Source organism: Erpetoichthys calabaricus, chromosome 10, assembly GCF_900747795.2.
Source record: "Erpetoichthys calabaricus chromosome 10, fErpCal1.3, whole genome shotgun sequence".
Classification (NCBI taxonomy): Eukaryota; Metazoa; Chordata; class Cladistia; order Polypteriformes; family Polypteridae; genus Erpetoichthys; species Erpetoichthys calabaricus.
Genome location: NC_041403.2, coordinates 162356094 through 162376752, shown reverse-complemented (window position 1 = coordinate 162376752; position 20659 = coordinate 162356094). Strand labels below are relative to the sequence as shown.

The 20659-nt window shown below is 40.2% G+C and overlaps 1 protein-coding gene across 1 annotated transcript in view; it reads left to right on the top strand.

The window, feature by feature from the left end:
• Positions 1–1162: 1162 nt before the first annotated feature.
• LOC114659712 (tyrosine-protein phosphatase non-receptor type substrate 1-like) overlaps positions 1163–20659 on the top strand; it is a 33883-nt gene continuing 14386 nt past the window's right edge. The window contains exons 1-3 of the mRNA XM_028812334.2: positions 1163–1348; positions 12299–12640; positions 19663–19761. Coding sequence (XP_028668167.1) covers positions 1300–1348; positions 12299–12640; positions 19663–19761 — 490 coding nt within the window. The 5' untranslated portion in view covers positions 1163–1299. The remainder of the gene's footprint in view (positions 1349–12298; positions 12641–19662; positions 19762–20659) is intronic.

Here is a 20659-nt window from a genome sequence, read left to right as displayed (position 1 = left end):
ACCCTGGGCAAAGGCATCAGTCTGATAAAAAAATATGAAGTCCTGAATGAGGTCAAAAACAAGATTCGAAAAGAGATCTTTAACCTTGTGTCGCCTTTTTTTTTGTCTAAAGCTGTTGCTCCTCAGGGATTCTAGGAGACGCATCTGTGACAAAGTCGATTCTTTAATGAAACAGAAATGAGAACCTGGTCGGCACGGTGGCACAGTGGGTAGCGCTGCTGCCTCACAGTTAGGAGACCTGGGTTCGCTTCCCAGGTCCTCCCTGCGTGGAGTTTGCATGTTCTCCCCGTGTCTGCGTGGGTTTCCTCCGAGCGCTCCAGTTTCCTCTCACAGTCCAAAGACATGCAGGTTAGGTGGATTGGTGATTCTAAATTGGCCCTAGTGTGTGCTTGGTGTGTTTGTGTGTGTCCTGCGATGGGTTGGCACCCTGCCTTGTTGGCTGGGATTAGCTCCAGCAGACCCCTGTGACCCTGTGTTCGGATTCAGCGGGTTGGAAAATGGAAAGATGGATGGACATGAGAATCTCGGTGACGCCATCGAAGATCAGCCTTTGAGCAGTAACGTGTACCCCTAAGCTCTACTCAAACATCCAAAGACTTAAAACTGAAGTAGAAAGTCATGTCCCCTGTGGAAGATGAATGTTCTCTTCGCTCCCTTGTACTAACCCATGTCTTTAACTTCAACAGAAGTGGGCTCTGCAAGGCCAAGCATTGTGTAAAAGCTTGTTTTGATGAGCAAAGGAATCCAGGGTCTAAGCATTCCTCAAACTGACTCTGTCTTATCGCGTTTCCTTCTGAAATCCATAACAAAGGGCGAAGAAAGGGAGGTTGAACTTGTAGATAGAAGAAGCCACTCTGGGGTTGCTTGGCAACTTGGCTCAAGGATTTTGTAAGCTGTTACATTTAATAATGAATATTAAATCACGCGTCCTAAGATTATAAAAACGGTTGCCTCACCCTAAAACGGGGTTCAGAACAGACCTGACGCTGTCAAGTAATATTGATTGCCTGTTTTCTGAAACTCTACTCACTGTGACATTGAAGAATAAAGCTGCTTCTTAACCACACCTGCTGTCTGGTCTGTGTTCATCGTCCACACCCCACACTTACAATAACAGACTCAACTCGAGTGGAGCAGTAGGGCACTTCATCTCTTTGAGCTTTGCTGACTTCTGTCTGTGAGAGAAGCCAATGATATCTCTGTAGGCATTGCTGGTAGAGCAGCTGCACATCCTGTTCAGAACAATAGCATCTGATGTTCCGATTGAGACTGCAGCTCCGGAGTTCATCGTAACCAGAAATGGAGGTCTTCACCCCTTTTGTGGTCCTTCTTCTAAGCCACAGTCAAGGTATCACTAACCTCGTGTCATTTATTTATTTATTTTCTTGCTGTATTACTAGAAATTATTCGGTGATAGAATGTGGGTCTCCTTCTAATTAGGAGATAACACCTGGTGTTAACAAAGAGCAGTATGTCGGTGATAAGAACTGTTTGTGTCTCTTCTTCTTCTTTTCACAAGTTACGAGTTTAAAATTGATCGTGTAAGGTGGTGGTGGGTTGGAGTGATGGTCCGGGAGGGGTGGGAGTTTCGTTCCGAAACAGTTGCTACTTTCCTGTTTTAGCTGAATGGCGTATTTAATGGAAGGTCTTACTCCAGGGCTTCCCAAACTCGGTCCTGGGGGACCCCCTGTGGCTGCAGTTTTTTTTCTTCCAATCAGATTCCTAATCAGTGAACTGAGCTCATTTAATTAGCTGGTATTTTATTTCTCTCATTCTACATTCAGAAAAGCAAAGCAGAAAGATTTTTACATGGAGAAAACAAGTAGAAAATATTTCTGCTTTTGCTATTGATTTAAATGTTTATGTATCTTTTGTTGATTTCATTCTATTTGGCCCTTTCTCTGTGCAGTTTGTATTTTATTAATGACAATTAAAAACGCGCAGAGCAGACCCCTGAGGCAAACAACATGGAATCATGAAAGGCTGCAACTACTTTAGTGTCAGACCCTCTAATTATTAAACAATGGATTAATTAAACAATTAGAACAACTGGAAAGGTAGAATGAAAATCAAGATGAAAATATTGTTAAAAAGAAAAATGAATACATTATTCCCATATAACTGCTTGGTACATTTTAATATATATATATATATATATATATATATATATATATATATATATATTTTACCAAACTTAGTTTTCTAATTCTGCGTTGGGTTGGCACCCTGCCCAGGATTGGTTCCCTGCCTTGTGCCCTGTGTTGGCTGGGATTGGCTCCAGCAGACCCCCGTGACCCTGTGTTCAGATTCAGCGGGTTGGAAAATGGATGGATGGATAGTTTTCTAATTTCTATATTGTTCAACACAGAAACACAGAACTTGGGAAATAACACATGACTTAATTAGCCCAGGAGTCCAATTAAAAACAGAAGCAGGTGGGAACAAAAACCTGCAGCCATTTGGGGGGTCCCCCAGGACTGAGTTTTGGGCAGCCCTGTCTTACTCTATGAAGCCGGACGTTGACTGCTGGCATCTGATGTATTCACTTTAATGAAGGTCTTGTATGCTGTGGCAGATGCCAGTTGCACAGAATCCCTCATAAAGTATCTTATAATGGCGTTTGCTGGGAAAAGAAGAAAATTCGTAAAGCTTGACTTGGCTGTTGCTGTGAACTCGGAGATTAATGAAACAAAGACGGCAGAGGTTTGAAGGTGCAGTGCTCACTATTCGTGGCAACTTGTCACGTGTGTTAATCTGCACATGCAAGTAAGAATTGTACACGTGACAAGAAGGACCCCCGATAAACCTGCTTATGTTACATGTAGGAGATACGCAAACATCACAGTCACTCTCATATGTTATACCTGTCAGCCCGTTCAAGTTCAGCCTCAATTTCATCTTCCATGAGAAGTCATGACTTTGTACTTGAGTTCAATCTGTCAGCAACGATACAAGAGAAATAAACTAAATTATGTACAAGTAACCGGAAAAAAGATTCACTTTCACACATTGCTGGTTAAAAGTTAAGAGTTTCTGTTAAAGAGGCCCTTGTCGCTGGCTGCACTTTCTACTCGCTTGAATCTGAAAATTATGCAAAATGCACAGCACCACCACTCCTTTCTTTGATTCTCTCTGCTATCTTCTCTCACACACTCTTGGACAACTTGCACCCGTGAAAGGAAACTTGACTCAAAGGGCAATGCCTTGAGCTTTCTGTATACCTACTGGGTAAAGTCACAGCCTCGTTGCTTTTAACACCGCGTGCTGTCGCTCAGCACACAAGAGCCTCGCATCAGAACACCTGCAAAACGCCCTGAAAGCAACAGCAAGAGCAGCAGCAGGCCAGCCACCGCTCACGTCACCACAGTTCAGGTCTGTTCTGAAAAGGTTAACGTTTCATGTACCAGTAAATGGCTTTCAACGTCATCACCGATGTGCTTTTTGATGTTCATGGACACTGGGACCCATTACACAGTACACGCCACTCAGACCTCTGGCTTAAAATAACTTTTTACTTGTATACGATCACGCCTTTGTAAATTACTTTGGATGAAAGCAGCTGCTAAGCAAATAAATGTAAATGCTACTGTTGAATGCAATAAAATAAAACTGTTCTATGATTGGTAATTTGCTGTTAATGCATTACAGAGCTAATTGAGCTCAAACATTCTGAGCCAACATTCAGTAAGAAGCAATCTATAAAAATGAACTGAAGTGAGTTGAAATGTTTGAGTATAGATAGATAGATAGGGTGCCAATCCATTACAGGACACACACACACATACACTGACATTGGGACATCTTTAAATCCAGCATGCAAGTCTCTGTAATGTAGAAAGGAATTGCAAAGAAAAACGCAACATGGATACAGAGAGAACCTGCAGACTTCATGCAGAATGGGCTGTGATAACAAGCAGACATCATGAAGTTGGCAACTGGTGGCACTAGCCAGTGTGCCACAGCTATTATTTGTTGATATTATCTATCTATCTATCTATCTATCTATCTATCTATCTATCTATCTATCTATCTATCTATCTATCTATCTATCTATCTATCTATCTATCTATCTATCTATCTATCTATCTATCTATCATATAGTGCCTTTCATATCTATCTATCTATCTATCTATCTATCTATCTATCTATCTATCTATCTATCTATCTATCTATCTATCTATCTATCTATCTATCATATAGTGCCTTTCATATCTATCTATCTATCTATCTATCTATCTATCTATCTATCTATCTATCTATCTATCTATCTATCTGTCTATCTATCTATCTATCTATCTATCTATCTATCTATCTATCTATCTATCTATCTATCTATCTATCTATCATATAGTGCCTTTCATATCTATCTATCTATCTATCTATCTATCTATCTATCTATCTATCTATCTATCTATCTATCTATCTATCTATCTATCTATCTATCTATCTATCTATCTAATATTATTATTATTAGGTTGGTTAAGTAGAATTGTTATTATCCCAGATGGAAATTTTTTTGCAGTAGGAAAGTGCAAAATATAAGGCATTGCTACATGGACACAAGAAAATAAACCAAAACACAAAAACCGACAACCAGTGTTATCAAAAATACACACACTCAAGATTTGCACAAGTAAAAATAAAAGAAACACACTATATAATAGATAGATACATAGATAGATAGACAGACAGACAGACATATAGATAGATAGATGTGAAAGGCACTATATAATAGATAGATAGATAGATAGATAGATAGATAGATAGATAGATAGATAGATAGATAGATAGATAGATAGATAGATAGATAGATAGATAGATGGTGTCAACTGGGGGTATGAGCTTCATGTTATGGAGGTGCAGGGAGAGGGAAATTAGTCCGAATTGAGGGAACAAGTGAGGGAACAATGAATGAAGCCCCAAAGAAAACCTGCCCACGATTTCACACCACCACAAACTGGGATGACGTTTCATCTTCCAGCCTTCCAATGACAGTGAAGTCAATGCTGGAACAGCTTCAAGAAATGACTATAACTACTCTTGAGTGGTCCAGCCAAAGCCCTGATTGTGACCTGAAGATGGGAGTTTTACAGAGCTTGAAAGGGTCTGCCTGGAAGAATGAGATAAATTGTCCAAATGCAGGTGTGCAAAGCTTGTTTTTTTTGTTTTTGCTCTTTATTTCGCCTTATACAATTTCTTGTATTAGGAATTTCTTAGTTTTCTCACACCCCTTGGGGTCAGAGCACAGGGTCAGCCATTGTACAGCACCCCTGGAGCAATTACAGGTTAAGGGCCTTGCTCAAGGGCCCAGCAGAGTAGGATCTCTTTTGGCAGTGACGGGGATTCGAACCGGCAACCTTCGGGATACCAGCACAGATCCTTAGCCTCACAGCCACCACTCCGTTACCCAAGAGGACCTGAAGCTGGAATTGCTGCCAGAGGTACTGAATTAACGGTCAGAAATATGAATAAGAGATGTCAGTTTTTGATTTCTGAATCAACATGTTTTGTCTTTGTCATTACGGGTGACTGAGTGGAGACTGACGGGCAAAAATGGTAAACTTAACCATTTAAAAGTTTAATGCACAACACAGTGATGGGTGCAGTAAGCAAAGGGGTTGGAATACTTTCTGAATCCATTGTGAATTCATTACAATAGTATGATTTCACAGCACCATGAACTTAAAATCTTTTCTTTCTTTCTTTCTTTCTTTCTTTCTTTCTTTCTTTCTTTCTTTCTTTCTTTCTTTCTTTCTTTCTTTCTTTCTTTCTTTCTTTCTTTCTTTCTTTCTAAGAGTGGACCCCTACTTTAGTTTTGCCACAGTCACAGATCTAATGGCTTATTATACATATAAATTGTTCAAACGTTCACCACAACGCCAGTTCCTGCCTGTCCCCAGTGTCACCAGGATGTCCTCCTTGCAGTGGTTAAGGAACTGACCGGCAGAAGAGTCGCCTGCCTGCTGCTGCTACTATTTGTATTCTCACGAATATGTGATCAGTGTTTATTTTAATTTTCGCTTTCGGGTAACGTGATGCTGTGTTTTTATCTATGACAAAAAAACACAAAAATAATCCTCAAGAGTAGTTTGAAACATTTGAAAACTCTGCCGCTGATCGTCTTTATTTTTCTTTCCTTATCTCATTGAAGGTGAAAACCAGCATTGTGCTACACACACACTGTAGTTCTGATGTACAGTGGATTCTGAAAGTACTCAGATCCCTTCATTTTCTGCACACTTTATTTAGAACTGCATGAATCTGCCATTTTTGTCATGCGCCGCGTCCCCCAGCCCCCATAACCTATCCTCTATGGGGGAGGAGAAAAAGCTTTAGATTCTTCAAAAATTTCGATCTCCATTTTTTTCAATGGATCTCGATGTTTTAGAGTCCTCTGATACCAAAAACATTGATTTCTCGATGATGGGTGTGTGTCTGTCTGTCTGAGCATCACAGTTTCTTGAGGACAGTCTAGAACTAAAAAATATGAAACTTGAAACTTAAGCCTGTTATCAGATGACGATGTGCTGATTAGTTTTTGAGCCAAATTGTGCAAGAGGTCCTCTAGAGGAACCCTCAAATACCGTAATTCTTCAATTAATTATGAATTCTTCTCATAAATTGCTATCGCAATGACCTACTTTATGATCAGAGAGATCAGCACCAGAGAGGTAAATAATTACTGAGATGTTCTAGAATAGTTTTGGTAACTTAGTTCCTTGGGCACAGAGCCTACTGACCCTCACGTCCAAATATTTTTTGCTCATCAATCTTCGTTCAATACCCCATAATGGCAAAGTGAAAACGATTTTTTTTAGAATGGTTTGAAAAATTAATAAAACTCAAAAGCTGAAATCTATTATTCCTAGAAATATTTAGACCCTTTGCTGTGGCTCTCCAAATCGTGCCCAGTTTGCTTTCGTTCTCCTTGAGAGGTCCACCAGTGGTCAACTGAATTGATTGGACACACGTGTGCCCATACATTGAAGGTCCCACAATTCACACTGCATGTCATGATAAAAACCCAAGGAACTCTCTGGCGAACCTTCATGATCAAATTATGGTGAGGCAACGATCAGGCCAAGGGGAATCAAACCGTTTCTGAAGCTTTGAGTGATCCCAGGGGTTACGGTGGCCTCAGTAATTGTGAAATGAAAGAAGTTTGGAAACACCGTTTCCCTTCCTAGACTTGGCCATCTAGCTAAACTGAGCAACCGGGCAAGAAGGGACTTGGTCAAGGACCTCTACTAATATGGAAGAACCTGTGGGAAGGGCAGCCACCTCAGCAGCACTCCATCAGTCCGACATTTATGATCAGAGTTGGCCAAATGGTATTTACAGGATTTCTGAGAGCATGAGGGGGAGATTCTCTGGTCTCTTTGGGCAGAACTCCATGCATTATGTCTATCGAAGAAGAAACACTGTTTATCATCTGCCTAATATCATCTCGTTGGTGAAGCACAGTGGTGACAGTGACATGTTAAGGGGGTGCAGGGACAGGGAGATTGGGGCCGAATTGAGGGAAGGATGAATGCAGACAAACACAGAGAGTTTCTCCAAAAAACCTGCTCCAGAGTACATGGTGACTCTGACCCAGATGATGGTTCATCGTCCAGCATGACAGTAACAGTGAAGACAACACTGGAATGGTCTGAGGGGATCTATGACTGCCATTGAGTGGCCCTGACTGTGACCTGAAGATGGCACCTTTACAGATGCTTCCCAACAAATCTAACAGCACTTGAGTGAATCTGCTGGGAAGAACGGAAAACAATCACCCAAATCTGGGTGTGCTAAGCTTGTAGAGTTACCCAAGAAGACTTGAAGATGGAACAGCTGCCAAAGGTCCTGAATTTACAGTCTAAATACTTGTATGAAGAAGTGATTTCAGTTTTTGATTTCCGATTTCTCATTATGGGTGACTGAGTGGAGACTGATGGGCTAAAATGGCAAACGTTTCCATTTAAAAGTTAAACGTGCATCACAATGAAGGGTGCAGAAGCTGAAGGAGTCTGAATATTTTCAGAATTTTCTGGAAATCCATCTTTTTACATTTTTTTCTTTCATTTATGCTTTTGGTAACTGAAAAATTGTGGAATAAAGCCCCCTGAGAAGTTCTCCAGTATGTTTAGCTACTCTGGTAACACTGTGACTTAAAAAAGAGAAAAAGGTTGGCGCCTTCCGTCAGCTGCAGCATCTGGTGTGCACAATTCAGAGGAAGAAGGGACGAGAGTAAAGATTAAAGTGTCGCTAAACACAACTGCACATTTCAGTCAGCCACAAAACCCCAGCTTCTGTTATCAGGCTTAAGAATTTTACACTTTAAAAAAAACCAAAACATCCGGCTAATGGAGGAGCTGAGTTAGTAAACCGTAATGACAGAATGAAGAGCGGGCTGGGCTGGCATAGTCACACTTCAGCAGTGCAGTTGCTGGATCTCATCTTGAGACACACCTCGGAATCTGAAAGGATGGCACGACAACTCAACTCTTTAGCAGCATATTTCAAATTTCCATTAACGTGCAGCCTGACAGTGCCAGTGACTCCACTAATGTCTCTCAGGTTTGGTGAGATCAGCCGCAGTCCCAGCTTGTCTTTTTCCTTTTACATATTATCTTGTGCTGCTGTAGTAATTACCAGCAGTGCCACCCCTGGCCAAACTGGGGCCCAAAGTGAAAATCTGCTGCTCCCTCAGTCTGCTACATTAGTGTTTCTTATAACATCATTTAATTTCAACAATAAATATACAAATAAATAATTAATAAACAAAAAAGCACACTTCACAAACTTTACTATAACCTTTTAAACTCAAATACAAATCCTTTTTTTTTCCAATTAATCAAAAGTGTTAAGTGATTGTTTAGGGGTTTCTTCAGCCTCGTTATTGTGTTATCACAACAACACTAAAAAGGCAAAGTCATCCATGAGGTCACCACGTCATCTGTGGTACTGCTGCTGTCGGCCGAGCTCCTCAGACATCCTTGTGCAATGGATGACCTCAGGTGTGTCTGGGAAAACTGGGAACGGGATGGGTTACTGCAACGTGGAGGGCAGCCCACAGATTCAGACTTCAATGACAGTTATACACGTAATCGATTTGTTTCCTTATAAATGAAGGCCTAGTTGTTATTATTATTATTATTAATAATAATAATAATACTGGCTCAGGGTATCAGTGTGCTGTTACTCTTTGTTACTTGATGTAGCCAACAGCATCACTTGTGATATGAGATACAACAACAACAAAAACAACCACTCTAATACTACTACTACTACTACTACTAATAATAATAATAATAATAATAATACAACTACTACTACTTCTACTAATAAAAACAACATATAAAATACTAGTACTACAATCATAATAATAATAATAATAATAATAATAATAATAATAATAATACAACTACTACTACTTCTACTAATAAAAACAATATATAAAAAACTAGTTCTACAATAATAATAATAATAATACAACTACTACTACTTCTACTAATAAAAACAACATATAAAATACTAGTACTACAATCATAATAATAATAATAATAATAATACAACTACTACTACTTCTACTAATAAAAACAATATATAAAAAACTAGTTCTACAATAATAATAATAATAATAATACAACTACTACTACTTCTACTAATAAAAACAACATATAAAATACTAGTACTACAATCATAATAATAATAATAATAATAATAATAATAATACAACTACTACTACTTCTACTAATAAAAACAATATATAAAAAACTAGTTCTACAATAATAATAATAATAATACAACTACTACTACTTCTACTAATAAAAACAATATATAAAAAACTAGTTCTACAATAATAATAATAATAATAATACAACTACTACTACTTCTACTAATAAAAACAACATATAAAATACTAGTACTACAATCATAATAATAATAATAATAATAATACAACTACTACTACTTCTACTAATAAAAACAATATATAAAATACTAGTACTACAATAATAATAATAATAATAATAATAATAATACAACTACTACTACTACTACTTACCAGTACTACTACTACTACTACCACTACTACTACTACTACAACTAATAATAATAATAATAATAATAAAATCCAACAATTACTACTTCTACTACTACTACTAATAATAATATTAATAAAAATACAACAATTACTATTGCCACTACTACTAATAAAAATATATGCAAAATGCAGCTGAAACAATAATAATAATAATAATAATAATAATAATAATACAATTACTATTGCTACTACTAATACTAAAACCTACAATATATAAATACTACTACTACAATAATAATAATTAATTAATTCACCAATTACTAGCTCTACCTCTATTGTTACTACTACTACTCATAATAATAATAATACAATTACTTCTACTATTACCAGTACTTCTACTAATAGTAATAATAATAATAATACAACAATTAGTATTATTACTACTACTACTACTAATAATAATAATGATAAAAATAAAACAATTACTATTGCTACTACTTCTAAAAAACAATATATGAAATATTACTGTTATAATAATAATAATAATAATAATAATAATAATAATAATACAATTACTAGTACTACTTCTATTATTACCAGTAATACTAATAATACTACTACTAATAATAATAATACTAGTGCTAAAAATACAACAATTACTATTACTATGTGAATTTCCCCTTGGTATTAATAAAGTATCTATCTATCTATCTATCTATCTATCTATCTATCTATCTATCTATCTATCTATCTATCTATCTATACTACTACTAATAATAATAATAATGATAAAATTACAATTGCTACTGCTACTACTATGATAAATAATACATATACCACGATAATAATAATAAAAATTTACTAAGATACTACAACTAATAATAATAAAATATAAACTACTACAACTATGGCTACTACTGCTGAATGTGCGTAATAAGCTGGGTGAGTATTTGGAGATTTCAAAGACGACGATGCGTGTCACTTTTGCCAATGAGGTATTCACTAAGTCAGGGTTTCTCTAACTTGGCCCTGGACACCCACTGTGGCTGCAGGTTTTTGTTCCCACCAACTTCTGCTTTAATTGAACTCCAGGGCTAATAAAGTAAATTGATTCTGAGTTTTTGGAAAAATACAGAAATTAAAAAACTAATTTTGTAAAAAAAAATGTTTAAATGTACTAAGCAGTTATATACAGTATATTACAATAAACCAGAACCTCCCCACATCCAAACACACAGAAGAACTTCTGCCTAAAAATGGCGTGCTATGTAAAGTCCCATAAGCAGAGTAATTAGATTGATTTAAAGACTATGGTTACGAGGAGAGATTGAAGGAGTTGAACCTCTCAACTTAAAGTGCAAAGAATAAAAGGTAACATGACTGAGGTGTTCAGAATTTGGAAGACAATCACTACAGTGCATCTCAGCTGTTACTCCAATATAAATTCTTCAATAATAAGAACATGGAGACACACATGGAGCTGGTCGAGGTTACACAAACGTTAAAAAAGTGTTTCACCTCACAGACTCATAAAATGTCATCCGCCATACTGTAAGGATGAGAGCGTTTCCATGTTCTCTGAAGCCTGTACTGTATGCTCCTTGTCCTCTTTGGAAGCTACTCGTGAAGTCGAAACAGAATGAATTACAACTCAAATGAGGTGCAAAGCAAGTGTCTGTCCTGGTCACTTATAATTGTGTTGCACCACCATTTCCATATCCTGTGAGGCTTTATGTGAGTTCACTTGTGAAATTTAGGATCTTCAATCCTATAAGAGTAGAATGAATAATTAAAGATGCAAAGTTCTTAAAGTCAATCCATAGGCCATTTCATAGTTTCCATTTAGGGCGCCCCATACTTGTTCATGCAGTCAAAAACGTTTTCATTTTGAGGTCAAGGCAAATGGCCGCACTCATCGGTGAGCTTCTCTGCCTTGTCCACTTTGATTGCTTAAATGCTAAATGATGAAGATTTGAGGTCAACTGCCTGAAAGTTGACGATGAACCTGAAATGGACCTTTCAACACCATAATTGGATGCAGAAGTAATGTGCATTTGAAAACTACATGGCCGATGCTCTGTTATGGATGGACATCCGTCTGCTTTGTGTTAAGTGTAGATGTGTACCCTCCACATTTGTTGAGGCAAACGAGTGCCCTGATGTGGACAAATTAAGGAGACAAATCATGCAAATGATATCTCACGTGGCCTTATGTGTGATAAGAACAAGTGCTATCTCATTATTAACTAAATTTATTTGGCCTTACAGGATTTGCCTTCGAAATCACTCAACTGCCGACTGTAGAAGCACTAGATGGAAGCAATGTAGTCTTACTATGCAGCGTTTCCAGTGAGATTCCCGTGGGTCCTGTGAAATGGTTCAAGAAGACAGGCAGTGAGCGCCAGCACTTTTTCGCTGCTGTTCCCAGGGATAATGAAAAGAGTGACCCTCGGGTGACCTGGGCAGTGGAGAACTCACCTCTCAACTTCAGCATCAAAGTGGAAAAAGTCAGAGCCAGCGATGCAGGAGACTATTCCTGTGAGAAATACAAAAAGGGAGAGGACAACAAAGTACATGCCACAGGAGGATGGACAGCCCTCATTGTAAGAGGTAGGCAATACGCCGAAGATGATGCTATTGACGGATCGTAATTGGGCCGACTTGTTTTTAGGTTTAACTAGCTAAAGTAGCTGGCATTTCCCGGGTAGATTTGTAGAATGGGTTGTAAATTGGTTCTTTTTGGGTCCGATGGGGTTTCACAAATGCAGTAACTCCTTGCTGGGTTGTAACCATGAATGCTGTTATGTCTGACTTGTCCTCTTACTTCATGGTGGACAGTTTGTTGCGCTTCTCTTCCACTCTCGATCAAACCTCACCCTGTGCCCCCCTGCTAAAGCGAACGATATGCCTGTTTATGTCACAGTAGATTGAAGCAGCTCACAAACATTGCCAGGGTAAGTAATGTTACGCTCTGGCAGTGGTGGACCATGCATTACACACCTAGGCCTTCAGTAGTGCTCCGTCTGAATCAACCTGCCCCTCAAAAACTAATTTATGGTTATTAAAACCATCTTAATATGCAGAAATACAGTATAAAGAGCCGTTGCATCGCAGATAGATAACTCCTATAGCCGCAATAAATGCCTTTATTGAACAGACAAACCAGGGGTGAACATCAATAATAACTCATAAACTTGTAATATTATTTAGGAAAACCGCAACATTTTACTCATCAAAAATTCAGATTATTTGTAAACAAAATCCATCCTCCTCTCTTTCCTCAAAAGCAGTTCAATTACTCTGTCGTACAGATTATCTGTGTGCTTCAGTTCCATCATGAAGTCCCTTTCTATCGCCATCAAAGCTAATGCTGAAAGTCAAACCTGCCCTGTCGTATTTCTGGCATAAATTTTAATTCGCTTTAGGGCTGAAAATGTCCGCTCGACAGAAGCAGTGGACACAGGAATGCTCACTGCCAAACATACCAATGTGTACAGCTGCCCCATGATGCTCTCATTCAGATTTTTCTATTACACCATCCTATCCATTCAACAGGTCTGAATACGGTGACGTTGCCATACGCCTGCTAGAGGGCCCTAGTGAAACCAACTCAAAATCTGATTGGTTGAAGCAACGGTTTAATCGACATTTATTTTGTGTTAGAGGGCCTGCAGAACGGATTGTGAAGGCCTCTGGCAGACTTCTTTGACTTTGACCCTGCCGGGCAACAAATGATGGCTGAAATGTGATTGGCTACATGCTTTAATACAAAAATACATGTCTGGAAGCAGCACAGCCATCGGAAAAGCTATGAAAGGAAGCGAACAAACTATTTGGAATTATTTAATAAGTATTCATGGACAAAATATAATTAACATCGGTTTGTGATTCAGATATTTTTTTAGGCCAGCCGAGAAGGTCTTGAAGGCCCTGATGGCCCGCCACTGCGCTCTGGCCATTCCATCTGCTTGTCTGGCTACAGTCTGGTCAGATGATTCACTTGCTCTGAGCGAGCAGGTGGCACTGTTATGCAAACTGTAAAAAAAAAAAAAACAAACACCTCTGGGACCCCCAGGGACAACATGTTGGACTCCAAAGTAATCTTTATTGTCTGTAGAATCCTAAAGAGCAGCTATGCAAAGTTTGGTCTAAATCAGTCAAAGGGTGAAGGACTGAATATGGAACAGATAGACAGACATTGTAATTGTTATACAGTATACTATCTATCTATCTATCTATCTATCTATCTATCTATCTATCTATCTATCTATCTATCTATCTATCTATCTATCTATCTATCTATCTATCTATCTATCTATCTATCTATCTATCATCATGGATGGCCGGGGCCGAGACCAGGGGAGCAAGTGTGGACAGAGTATCACTTCCCCCAGAACGCTAGATGGCAGCCCCGCTGGATGGCATCGGTACCTCAGACTCGCGCAGGGCTTCATGGGAGATGGAGTTGGATACAGCCCTGTTGGGAACACGGGATGCTACCAGGGTGCACTGCAGTCGTTTCTGAGCCCGTGTGGGCGGTTCTTCTGCCACACCCGGAGGTGCAGCCGGAAGTGGGGCAACGAGCAACTGGAGCACTTCAGGGTGACTTACAGTATATAAGGGGCCAGAGGAAATTACTCAGTGAGCCAGAGTCGGGTGGTAGAAGACGAAGAGAAAAGAAAGGAAGAATATTGTGTGGTTTGTGCTTGTGGAACTGTGTTGTGCCTGTGGGAAATGAGGAAGGCGTTTCCCACGAGACTGAAGAAAATAAAAACATGTTGTTCTTTCTATCAATGTCTGTCAAACCCTTCAGTTGTCGCACTATCTATCTATCTATCTATCTATCTATCTATCTATCTATCTATCTATCTATCTATCTATCTATCTATCTATCTATCTATCTATCTATCTATCTATCTATCTATCTTATAGTGGCTTTCATATTTATGGTCCTTTTCTTAATAGGATCAAAGATCACTTGGTCTCCTAGCAGTGACCAGAGCAGTCTGGTTTTACGCCTAAGTAGTCTACCATCGACTGCATCCTGGCACTGAGGGCTCTCATGGAGCACAAGCACAAATGTCAGCTGAGTTTCTTTGCAGCCTTTGTCGATTTTCATAAAACATTCAACTCAGTTGATCAAGCTGCCCTGTGGGACATCCTGAGACTTTGTGGGATCCCCCCAAGGTTGCTGGATATCATGGCTGGCCTGTACATTGGTGCTCTGAGTGCTGTGCAGAGTGGAGGCAGACCCTCTGTGTTTTTCCCAGTTGATTCTGGGGTCCGTCAGTGGTGTGTTCTGCTCCTACTCTGTTCAATGTTTGCATGGACTGGGTGTTGGGCAGGGTCGTGGGGTCATCTGTTGGTGAAGAAAGATTCACTGATCTTGACTTTGCTGATGATGCTCTGATCTTCATGGAGTCAATGCAGGTTCTGATCGGGGCTCTCGAGAGACTGTGAGGAGTCTGAGTGTCTGGGCTTGTGAGGGTCCTGATAAAAACCAAGATCCAGGCCTTTAATGACCTCTTGGGCACAGCCATCAGCAGTGTGTCTGTCTGGAGAGAGTGTCGACCTCGTTGAGAGGTTTACTTACCTCAGCAGTGACATTCATGTCTCTGGTGACTCTTCCTATGAAGTCAGTAGATGGATTGGGAGAGCATGGATGGTCATGAGGTCGTTGGAAAGGGGTGTGTGGCGCCCCCAATATCTATGCAAAAGGACGAAGGTCCAAGTCTTTAGAGTCCTGGTGCTACCTATTTGTGAGATGGACACTATCCAGTGACCTGAGATGAAGACTGGACTCCTTCATGTGTGTCTCCTCGGAGAATCCTTGGGTGCCCCTGGTTTGACTTTGTGTTGCTCACGGAGTCCCGAATGAGGCACATTACCTGCATTGTGAGGGGGCGTCAGTTACTGCAATACGGCGATGTGGCGTGATTCCCAGAGGGTGATCTAGCTCACAGGACCCTCATTGCTGAGGACCTAAACAGCTGGACCAGGCCAAGGGGACGTCCACGTAACACCTGGCTGTGGCAGGTAGGTGGTCATTTCCAGAGGGTGGATTGCGTGTCTGCCTGGGCAGCTTCCAACTGGGATCCAGAGCTATTTTGTTGTGTGGTGGGTGCGGCTACGCGCTGTACCAGTGCATACTCCCCAACCTGACCTGACCTAACCTGGCATTTGTGTTAGCAATATTCTGATCTATCTGATCAATGGTTGGTGGGTTTCTGCCATTTGCTTGCTTCTTATTCAATTGTGATATGTTGCAGATGGTTTTCTTACTGGGGGTCACTGCTGGTTGATTAAGCAATTGACATTACAACAGTCACCCAGGATTCTCCAAGCAGGATACTCTCTCCCAACTGACGATGACGATCATCCAGGCATTCAACAAGGAATGAATCTTGAAGACACTAAAGGCGGCAAAATTGGATCGCAATAAGGAAAAGTTCCAGAAACCCTGTTCTCGTAGCACTGTTTGGAAGAACATCAGAAGACATTAGCTTATGTAACTAACAACTCATAGTGGTACAGTAGTTTCTGGAGACCAGGGTTCAAGTCTAGGGTTGCCCCCTGTGTGGAATTTACAAGATGTGTTCATGTGGCTGAATTGCTGTTTTATTGGCTCTGTGATGTACTTGCAACTGATAATTTCTAGGACTGGCTCCAGTTTCTGAGTAATCCCGCCCTGGATAAATGGGTTCATAAGATGGATTTCCTATACTACACTTTTAACACAATGACTATTTGTGTTCCTGGTTGACTGTCCAGACTTTTGACTGGTAGTGTAAGTGAAGAAGACCCTCAGCACCTGGTGATGTCTATGAATCGCAGACTTCAAGCAGTCATTGCATGCTGGGATATGCAACAAAGTCTTAAATATGACAACAGCTTTAATAGACCTGCCAATGCTGTGTCCAAACATTATGGTGCCCTGAAATGGGGGGATCATGCTGACAAAGCACATTGTGATGGAAATGTCTGCCAATCCCCTTCAATGAAAGTCTTCAGTGTGCACTTTAATCACGATGTCTGAATCTCTTGGCTTGTAATTGTAAACTGTGGAGCCGAGGGGGACATTGAGGAAAGATGTGATTTTGGCCCAGACTTTATGGAGAGCACTGTATGTATGTATCCATTGTCGTACACGGCTGGGCGTCAGACCCGGCCGGGACACCTGGAAGGACTTGGTGCTGGCATATTTGTCCTCCTGGCCACGAGGGGGCAACCACCCTGGAATAGAAGAGGCCCACGGAAGGGGAGCAGGGAGGCTCAAGACCGTTGGGGCCTCTGGTCACCGCCAGGGGGCGCCCAAAGCCTCATGGAGCCCGGGACTTATTCACTTCCGCCACACCCATGAATGACGATCCTTCCAGGGTCACCCGGAGTGCTTCCGGGTGCTCTCCTGATGCTTCCGCCACACCAGGACATGACGTCATGGACAGCACCTGGAGCTCATCTGGGTGAGGATAAAGGGGGCCCGCCTCCCTCCTGTCATGGAGCTGGATTCGGGAGCAGGAGCAGGACGAAGCTCCTGGAGAGAGGAGACAGGTGGCCCAGGGACGAGGAGAGAGAAGGCCCAGGAGAAAGGTGACTGGGACTGAAAACATTGTTGTGCAGGACTGAGTAGTGTGTTGTGGGAAGACAAAATAAAAAGTACATTTGATAAAGATGTGGTCTCCGACTGGTGGTGTCCGGGCAAATATCACACCATGTAAAAAGACAGCAGAGTTCATGCATGTGTAGTGGGCTAGAATTCAGTATTCTAAAGAAAATGACATTACGGTGTGTTGCTTAGTGTAATAGGCTATAAACCAGTGTTTTAAAGAAAAGGCAGAATTTCTGGAAAATTCTGCTACAGGTTATTACTGATGGCTATCTACAGGACATAAATATTTACCTGTCTTGCTAAAGAGTCACCTGCTTTGAATAGTCAGACTGCTTTGATTTAGTATCCCATCTACACACAATATGGGGAAACAGAACTGTCTGCTTCCTTGGAAAATTAACGAGTTCTGGGGACATTGGTTTCTAATCAAGTACTCAAAGTAAATGTGTTTACACTATTTGTTATGCAGAGGAAATCGGCTTGGACCATTGTGTTCACTGATTGCCATGTTGATCTATGCAGAAATTGAAGCATATATACAGTGAACCCTCGTTTATCACGGTTAATCCGTTCCAGACTCTACCGCGATAAATGAATTTTCGCAAAGTAGGATTCTTTATTTATAAATCGAATATTTTCGCAGTTAGAGTATAGAAAACCTGTTTACGACCTTCTAAATACATTTTTTAACATTATTAGAGCCCTCTAGACATGAAATAACACCCTTTAGTCACCATTACACTCATATTACCCAATATATTAGACAAAATAAGAGAAAATAAGACATATTAAACGTTACAAATATCATATTATTACTAGGCTCACCCGCCTTTTAAGGCGACCGACTTTTATCCTGAATTTGTGTGCGCTCCATGTGTACATCAGGCATGTAAGTGTAGGGAATGAGAACATCAAAGTGCCCATTCATAACATCTCCTGAAAACCTACGTTTTTTTATCCCCTCGAGTGCCTGTCCAAAGTCGTACAATGTCAGCCTGAATCTGTACCGCTAAAGACGGAGTTTCATGCACTAAATAAGCTATATATGAGAATAAGCAAGCACCATCTCCCCTGATATTTACTACGCGGTGAGGCATTTGTACTCCATCAACATGAATTATTTCCAGAGACATAATTTTGTCTATTTTTCCAGCGCATCGCGCACAAAAGCAAGGGAATGATGGGAGCACCAGAACTCTGCTCACATCACGTCGCTTCGTACCGCAAGCCGCAAGTAGTAAGTCTGTGATAAGCGTAATACCGCTACGCTTTGCACTCATGAGACGGAAGGACAATCCCGACCGCTTTTATATAGTAGATTATTGTACTGTACATTTAATTACACAAACACACAGTTCTTACACACAACCACTAACCTATGAAGGCACGACCTCAGTAGGAGAGTCTTCAGGTGGTGCAGTATCTTCAGCAGGTGCGTCATTGTCTTCTTCTGCTGAAGGAGTACTAGGAGTAGGCAGTGGGTGTCTGGGTGCGCGGCTGAAGAACATCTTGATAGGCAGTTGCTGGCGCTGTCTTTTCATATGCGTGAGGAGGCTTTTGTAGGGTATTGTCATCTTTGATCATATCCAAGAGTTTCACCTTCTCCTGGATAGTAAGCATCTTCCTCCGGCGCTTAGTTTTATTGTCAGAAGGCTTAGAAAAAGCAGCACGTTTAGGAGCCATCGTGGGGCTTAGATAAACGTTCTCAGAAAACGCATGTGTAGTGACGTAAGCGTGTATGAAGAAAAATTGCGATAGAGTGAAGCCGCGAAAGTCGAAGCGTGATATAGCGAGGGATCACTGTATATTTCTGGGAAAAGGAGAATAAAGAGAACAGAGAAGTATGGTCTGAGACTCGGGACTGCTGCCTGTTTCTTTTATGCTTTTCACCATATCACTGTGGCTATACCCTGTAGCAACAGTGGCTTGTACCTGGCCCAGGTTCCCCTAGACCGTGAGTCCGGTAACACATGTGTCTACAAATTACAAAATAATAACTTTTTCTTTGAATATTTGTATATAGAAAAACCCCAAATGCCTGGGCCTACACAGTCAACAAAAAAGAATGGAGATGGTCAAACAAAGAAGGTTGCAACGGCAAATTCAGTAGATGTCTCAAGTGGTGAGCTAGCTATTTATTTATTTATTTGTTTGTTTGTTTATTTATTTTCTTATGTTTTGTACAGATTTACTATTCTGAGCATTTTTCTCTCTGAAAACATAAAATAACGTGGAACCCCTTTTCAAAATTTTATTGTAAGGGACAATATGGTATATTGCTAATCGTACTATGCCTTCAGTACGTATTCAGACCCCTTCATCTTCTTCACATTTTCTTTTGTTGCCTCCTTGTGCTTAAATCACTTCAATTAATTTTTCCCCTTATGAAGCAACACTCAGTGCCCCAGAATGACAAAGTCAAAACAGAGTTTTAGAAATATTTGCAGATCTGGAGTTTCAGCAGAGATCTCAGCAAAGTCATACAGTGGGCTCAGATCTTCAAATTGTGTGCTCAGTCATATCTGGTCAAATGTACGGATGGTGGTAATGAAACCCTTTACTAGGAGTACAAAGCTGTAGTCCTCGCTTCTGAATAACACAATTTGTTGCTCTAATTTATATTGCTGTACACAAGTTAGATCAGAATCATTGTAAATGAAGAGCTAGGCAGTGTCGTATAGCGGTGAAGACTTTGGATTTCAAACCCTGGCGGTCTGGATTCAAATCCCACTACTGACACCAATGTGTGACCATGAACATGTCATTTCACTGGCCTGTGTTCCAATTCGAAAATGAAAAGAACTCAATTGTATCTCGGGTGTTGTAAGTCATCAGTCCAGTAATAAATAAAATAGGAAGTCTTATAAGAGACTGAAACAAGATCTCACAAAATATGCCACACCTTTCAAACCAAACTCTCACTTTGGACTTCTTGGATTCACAGTCGTGTCTCCTTTTTGTCTAAAGCGCTTTCTCCTAAGGAATTCTAGGAGAGACATCTGTGACAAAGTCGATTCTCA